Genomic DNA, 7,378 nt, shown 5'->3' with positions numbered 1-7,378 from the left:
CCTTTTCATAGCCTTTCATATCATCCTATCTCAAATACTCTTAGAAAAAAATGATGTCATTTAGCTTCAACCTTTCAATGACACCTACAAAACTCCAACGTTGCAGTATCATTTGATTGTAACCCGTATGAGTAGGCTATGACCAAGGAAGGGGGCTTGCATTTTTTATTCAATGACAGTAGCTTACGGTTTTGATGTTGAAGTCAGACATTGTAGATTTTGTGAAGGTTATGATTTGCTTGGAGTATTTGGGTGTTTGAGATTTCGGTTTGGGAATGTTATAAATGTATTTTATTTTAGAACTAAAGAAAAAGAAAAAGAAACATTATAATTGATTATTTATGAAGTTAACTTTTTATTTTATTTTATTTTGTGTTAGAATTCATAATTTGTAGGTTTCTTTGTATGTAGCCATAGTGGTAAAAACAAAAATCGATGGTGACTTGAAAGTATTTTTCGCTTTTTTTTAAAGGATATATAAGCCCAGCTAAAGTCAATTGAATTTTGATAAATGAATGTGTTTTTAGCAAATTTCTCTTTGTTTAATCACATTCTCTTTATGTTTATACTAACAAATGATTTCCTTAATTCTATTGAGATAATTAATTGGGTGTTTATGATCAAGGTCTCCATGTTTGGTTATGAGAATAGGGTGATTGAGAAAGTATTTGGTAGGTTGCTTAAATTTATGTAATTTTAGGCTATAAAAGTATTTTATATTTTGAATTCTTATTTGTAGATTTCAAAATCATTTAATCAGTTTGAAAAATAAAATCTACTTTTAACGGTAAATATTATAATATATTATAATCTTACAATATTATACAATTTTTAAAAATAAATTATGAATTAAAAAAAAAATCAAGTTTCAAAATATTTAACAATATTGTGGGCAAACATAAATATTATAAAACAAAATAAGTATGAAGTATTATATGTAGATTTTAATATATATAAAAATGATTTCAAATGAAATTGTAAAGTAGTCCGCGCATCGCACGGGATATCATCTGGTTGATATCAACATCCTCAATGGAACTAAGAAGCTTAAAGCTCAAAACTGCTTGATATTGCAATTTGAAACATGTATGTATCTTCATGTTAATGCAATTCATTCTTTGATGCTACAGATAATGGAGAAGGAACATCTTCAGGTTCTCTACTCGGTTTAATCCACCTTCCATGTTTGTTAAGCACAAGCCCCTTGTAAGGCAAATGATACCAAAACTTAGGGATCCTCAACTCCTCAATTAGCATATCTGTTGTCTTGTTCACCAATGCAACATCTCTCCGAGCATTCCACCTAAACTTGCGCTGCTTACTAAGAAATCCATCTACGTGATGGAGGTATATCTCCAAATTATGGCTGCCTATCAAATCAGACTCACGCTTTAAATAAGGTGACATGAACATGTCAAGTTCCAACTGGCTTCCTACATGCCTATAAACCCAATTGAATTTTTTAGTAACAAAATTAAGCTTATGAAGAATATTGTTACATATGCACCCTGGAAATTTTGGGACTATATCTTGCTTAACTACAATGCGTAGTGTTTTTACCCCCATTTCATCAAGCTTTTCCTTAAATGCCAAGTTCCCAACCCTTGGTGCTCCAAAAGAAATGACACTAATGGGAAGGCCAGGGATTGAAGTTGCAGCTTCATAAGCATTGAGGAGAGCCAAAGCACCACCAAGGCTATGCCCAGTGATGGTGAAGCTTATTTCTTCACCTTTTGCTTTATAGAACTTTACGAGTCTGTTCACCTCTTCCATGACTTGCTCAGAAGCACTCAACTTGTTATACCTGGTGAGCTCACTCTTTGAATTATATATTCTACAAAACCCATGCTGAACCTTTATTTTCCCATCCCCAATAGGCTCAAACATTGCCTTAAGATCAGTGAACCATTCAGTTGGAGCAATTGTACCTCGCCATGCCATGACTATGTCTCTTCTTCCAATCCTTTCTGATTCTTCATCATTGCTAACCGCTACATAGCCCATCCAATTGGAATCTTTGCTCCATGTTTCACCTAGATGTGACCTCTCAAACCAACTCGGAACATCTACATGTGACATGGCGTAGATGTACTTGGTAACCTTGTAACCATGATTTGTTAGGCCTAATTCTTCGAAAAGCTTGTGCCGGTTGTATCTACAACTCCCACAAAACTCGGACAAAGGATCAAATTCAAATCCATCATAAGTAGCCTGCGCAAATTCTCCGTATTTAATAATTTCTCGTCGAAGCCAAGGATGGAGAGGGTCAAGAAGACTGTCCCAATTGTGCAAACCATGAATTTCACGCCATTTTGTTGATATGATTTCCTTTGGAGACTTGGTGGGAGTCATTAGATCACCCCAGTCTATAAAATCTGAAGCTGTGTGTGGCAATTGGAGGAGGGATAATAGGGATTTTGTGACAACATGAGAAGCTTTTTTCTTTGTATGTGCTTGTTGAATTGGCTTAACAGCCTCCTCTGCTTGAACACGGACGAGGGAGAGTTGTTTCATGCTTGAAGCACAAGTTAGATGAAAATGATTAAGCTTCGTAGTGGATGATGATGCCATTTTGATGGCCTTCCAAGTTACACCGAACTTCAACTTCAATACCCATTTGATTTTCTTTGCTCCTTTTTCTTTTCTGACTTGCCTCAATGGTGATACCTCCATGATGGTCTTAAGGGGGTTATGCAAGACAACTTGTAATATCAAATTAAGGATGAAGATTGAACTGATCAAAAGAAAGAAAGAAAGATGAAGATTGAAGGAGATTAATATCAGCTTGTGTTTTGTTTTTGAAAATCAGTGTCAACATATGTGGGGTGTTAATGAGACTTATATATACACAATGATAGTCGGTTGTTGAAGTTTGATAGAAGCCTTCGGTTTGAATTGTTCAAGCTCACGCCTTTGACTGTGAAACGGTAGACCTTGACTGTGAAATGGTAGTTGAGACTTGGAGTGGTAGTTGAGACTTGGGAGAGTTGGACTGGGTTTTTCCTCTGAGGCGCGGTCATGTTCTTTTCAAAAGCCATTTGTTACAATATTAGATTATTTTTTTTCCTAAATAAAGTATATCATTTATGTATAATATAAAATCTTTTTTGACTTTTTGTTGACAATTTTAAATTTTGACACATCAGTTTTACAAGCCTTATAAATTATCCCTCATTATAATTTATTTTAATTAATTGATTAATTTTTTAGTTTTAACTTTTTTTTTTGGGACTCTTCCATATTAGTCCCAAAGTAAACTAAACAAACTGACTACTACACAACTACTACTAAATAGTAACATATAAACACTCTTAAAACCTAAAGATAAACTCAAGGGAGTAAAGAAATGCTAAGAGAGAGAGAGAGAGAGAAAATAGTCAAAAACTCTCTCTCTATATATATATATATATATATTTTTTTTTTTTTTTTAATCAATGTTTTTTAGATTCATGCTAAGAGTTGGCCGCTCTCTACAAAGATACTAATATTTTTTCTAAGTAATTGTGATCAATTGTATAGTGCCCTATATTTTTAGACTACTTCTCTGGGTCAGCTTTTCAATGGGTCCATTTAGTGGGCTCATAATCTTAATAATTTTCCATAGATTATGTTATTGTATGCTAAATTTACAGTGTTTTCTTTTGTAGCATGCAACTTATCCAAATTTGGACGGTTGCACCCCTTTCTATGATAGTCATGGAGGTTAGCATTTGACTTTTATTTATTGGTCTATATTTTCTTCCCATCCCATTACAATTTTCTTTCCATTAAAGTTGGATGTCGAGTTGAAGTTTCTGTTAGCTAATTGAATTTTTTCTCTCTTATATTTTTTTATTGTGTAGTCATATATATATATATATATATATATATGTATGTATATATATAATTTATAGGTACTGAATCTTCTAATTCTTTAAATTCTTTTTGCTTTTTAGAACTTTTAACTTTTGAATTCTTGGGTTATTTTTTGCTAATATTTGAAACAATTTAGTAGAGTTCAAAGACTATAGTCATGGATTATTCTTTTGAGGGTATGACATCTTTCTCTTATATTTTTCTATTGTGTAGTTTTATATATTTTTGTTTTGTTTCGTTAATTTATAAACTCTAAATCTTTTGATTTTTTTTTTTTTAAACTTATTTTAACATTGAATAAAGTGAAGCTATTTAAAATATGCTAACTATACACGAGTTAACTACTAGTATATTATATAAGACCAATTAATGTTAATTTACATTTTTTTTTAACTTTAAAATGGCTGCTAATATTAATATATATTATATTTTAAAAAAAAAACATTAATATAGATTATATATTATATTGTAATTTATCATATTAGATATTTTTTCATATATAAGACCAATGGGTCATGGCTGCTAATATTGATATATATAATATACTAATTAGTGGGTTGTTTGAGTAAAAGACAATAATTTAGGCCTAGATTCAATTTTGGTAGGTGTATTGACTCAATTTCGTTGCGTATGGCAAAATGAAAGTGTAATGCACGTGGCTAGAATACGCTATGCACCAACGAGAAAGGTCACGGAAATCGCCACCCAGCTTAAGCAAGGGCCTCGCAATAACTAACTAATATACTTTCCTTTCGTGTCTTAATTCGCTCATGGTTCAATATTTTAGTGTCTTTCTTTCGAAACACAATATTTTAGTGTCTTAAGCATAGAGGAACCACACCAAATCCTTGAAATTTTGAAGTTAGTATGTTTAATATTTTTCTTGGGATTTTGAATTCAAGGATGTCTAATAATTTTTTTTGGTAGACAAAATAGGTTAGTTGGTAGAGATATAATTTTTTTTTTTTTTTTTTGCTAGTCAGGGTGTGAACACCTGACTCCAATGTAGAGCTGCCACTGTTGGCCTTTGCTTAATTTCCCAAAGTAGTTTTGAAACATTGAAAAAGCAAAGCAAAGAGTACCCCCACAATTACCAGGTAATCTTCCTTGAGATATTTTTTCTTTCCTTTTTCTCTCTTTATCTTTCAAACAAGGAATATGGCATTGCTTTTTTTGGCAATGAATCGTAACTGCAACAAAAATGTTGGACATTTAAAAGATAGAAAAAGAAAAAAAACTATTTAAAACCTTAATGAAAAAAAAAATTATTAGGTTTTGACTGTAAAAAATTTAAATGAGTTATGAATCTTTTTTTTTTTTTTTTTTTTCCTTTAAAAAATAATTTGAGTCTTTCCTTAAAAAAATGGGGGAGGAAAAGCAATTAAAAAAAACTTTGAGCAGCCCATTTGGCCCAAACAAAATGGACATTACCCAAGAGTAAAGTCATGAGTTGAGGTTTTTCCTTCATCTTGACCAGTTCATTGGTCAACGACTTGCTTGGTCCAGCCCACTAGGCCCATGTACCTAGTAAAAACAGGGTGGGTCATCCCAACCCAGCCCATTGTTAACCCTTAGCAATGGGCATAAGGATTCTTTTATTCACTATGGTGCTTCTGGATTACAAAATTTGGGCCTTGCAGATTTGAATTTGGGTGCTTAAATCAAAATACCTTATTTGGATTTGTAGTTAACAAATGGAGCGTTGGCATGGCATTGCTTTCCCTTCTTTGGATTACAAAATTTGTGACAATTGAATTATCAAGAGGAAAAAATTTTTTTAAGGGATTTTTCTAAGTTTTTTATATAAAAGAAAAAAAGGTTCAAAACTAAAAATTCTTGGAAATTTTAGTTTTTATTTTTTTTGGCTGTAATTCTAGTTTTGGGATATCTTTCTCTGGATAATGAATATAAAAAAGTGTTGAACAATTACCATACAGTGACAAATTGCTTCCTGTTATTGCAATAACATATGGAAACCTGAGTTTGTGGGAGGCGATTTAAGTAAGGATGTAGATGCAAATTGCAATTGATATTTAAGGAGAAGTCAAAGTCTATATGTGGAAAGACACTAAATGTCTATAGGATTACAAGATATAACCTTTTCATAATTGCCCTCAAATTTGTCGTTGAAATTATTAGCAAGTTTCACGCAAATATTGTTATCTGTATAGCTGTTTGAGGAATTGGAATGGCAGAATAGCTTTCAAAATGCATCATTGTCTATGTAATTTAGAATCTTCATTATTTGGCTATATAAGAGGTCAGTTCTAAGTGTGATGGCAAGTACCCTTTGCCGGAGCACGGTCATTAGTGGTTAACAGAATCTTTCCTTTTTGAGAGGCACTATGAAGTGCAGAGCCTCCTCCATCCAAATCAGACAACAAATAACCATGTGGACATGTTTAGACAATGTATGTGCCACTATATTTCTTACTGGTTTTTTCATGACTGATGCTGCACCTTCCGAGCACCAGCCTGATAGTGATAAAGTTTGCATCCGCAGTGATTATGCCCATAGAATCTAACTACTTTGATAAAGGGTAAAGTATGGATTACAACTAGCAGAAAGAGAGAGAGCCTATAACATTTGCAACTATGTGCAAATGCTTAGCTTAATTGTGAGATTCCTTTATGGCAAAACACTCAGAGAGAGGCAGATATAGAGCCTGGAAACCTCTGTGCGAGTGGTTAGCTCAATATCGAGATTAAGGACTTCAATTCTTTTCACTAGTATGTTTGTCTTGGTGTATGAATCTCCCACCGCTGAATTGTTTTTCTTGTTAGATTGACATGCTTACAGACTTATACATGTGTGTAATATAGGTAGTATGTAAATTCTGAAATCTTTAAGCAAAGCACATTGTATAGTATACCCCTAGTTTAACAAATGAATGACTAAAGTTATTCGTTTAATTGAATATATGTTAATCGGCAACAATTTGAAACTTGCAAATGATATCAACATGTGAATTCCTCTCTTTATCAAGAACGAAAATCCTTAATATAAGATAGATAATGAAGCATGTTAGTTTTTCAGTGTTATGCAATTGTTTAGGTCATTTGAGAGTACTATTGAGTATCAGTTGTGCCTTATTTACAACATTTCGACTGAATGGGAATGAATGAATGTCACTTTTGACTGTCTGAACCTTAAACTAAAGGTGTCAAAACATATATGTTACTTTTCTGAAGAAACACAACAAATTTCTTATATTCTCTTTCCCCAATTAATCTGCAGTGTTGGGAATCTTGGTTTTATCTGGCATAGTGCTGCTGCCAGTTCTTCTACCAATTGCTGCCACTGATGATAGTTTGAAGTCCACAAGAGCAACCGCAAGCAATGGGACTTTCAGAGACCTTAACAAGTTATAATGGACATGTTAAAAGTATTCTACACTACCTTTCATGATCTGGATGGATAGTTCAATTTCTTTCATTCTCTCAGGACATAGGTTATCAAATGATCAAGATGACTTAGATATTTGTTGGACTTGTCAAAGTGCATATAGTAAAGTTTCTCAAT

The 7,378-nt window shown here is 32.7% G+C and overlaps 1 protein-coding gene across 1 annotated transcript; it reads right to left on the bottom strand.

Annotated features, from left to right (window-relative positions):
- Window positions 1–1,101: 1,101 nt before the first annotated feature.
- Window positions 1,102–2,795, bottom strand: LOC115990705 (phospholipase A1-Igamma1, chloroplastic-like). The gene has a single exon (XM_031114507.1). It carries the CDS (start codon window positions 2,671–2,673, stop codon window positions 1,102–1,104), a length of 1,572 nt encoding a protein of 523 aa, XP_030970367.1. The 5' UTR covers window positions 2,674–2,795.
- Between the last annotated feature and the right edge of the window lie 4,583 nt (window positions 2,796–7,378).

This window comes from Quercus lobata, chromosome 5, assembly GCF_001633185.2.
Source record: "Quercus lobata isolate SW786 chromosome 5, ValleyOak3.0 Primary Assembly, whole genome shotgun sequence".
NCBI classification, from domain to species: Eukaryota; Viridiplantae; Streptophyta; class Magnoliopsida; order Fagales; family Fagaceae; genus Quercus; species Quercus lobata.
The sequence above is the reverse complement of the archived record's forward strand: the minus strand, read 5'-3'. Positions and strand labels throughout refer to the sequence as shown.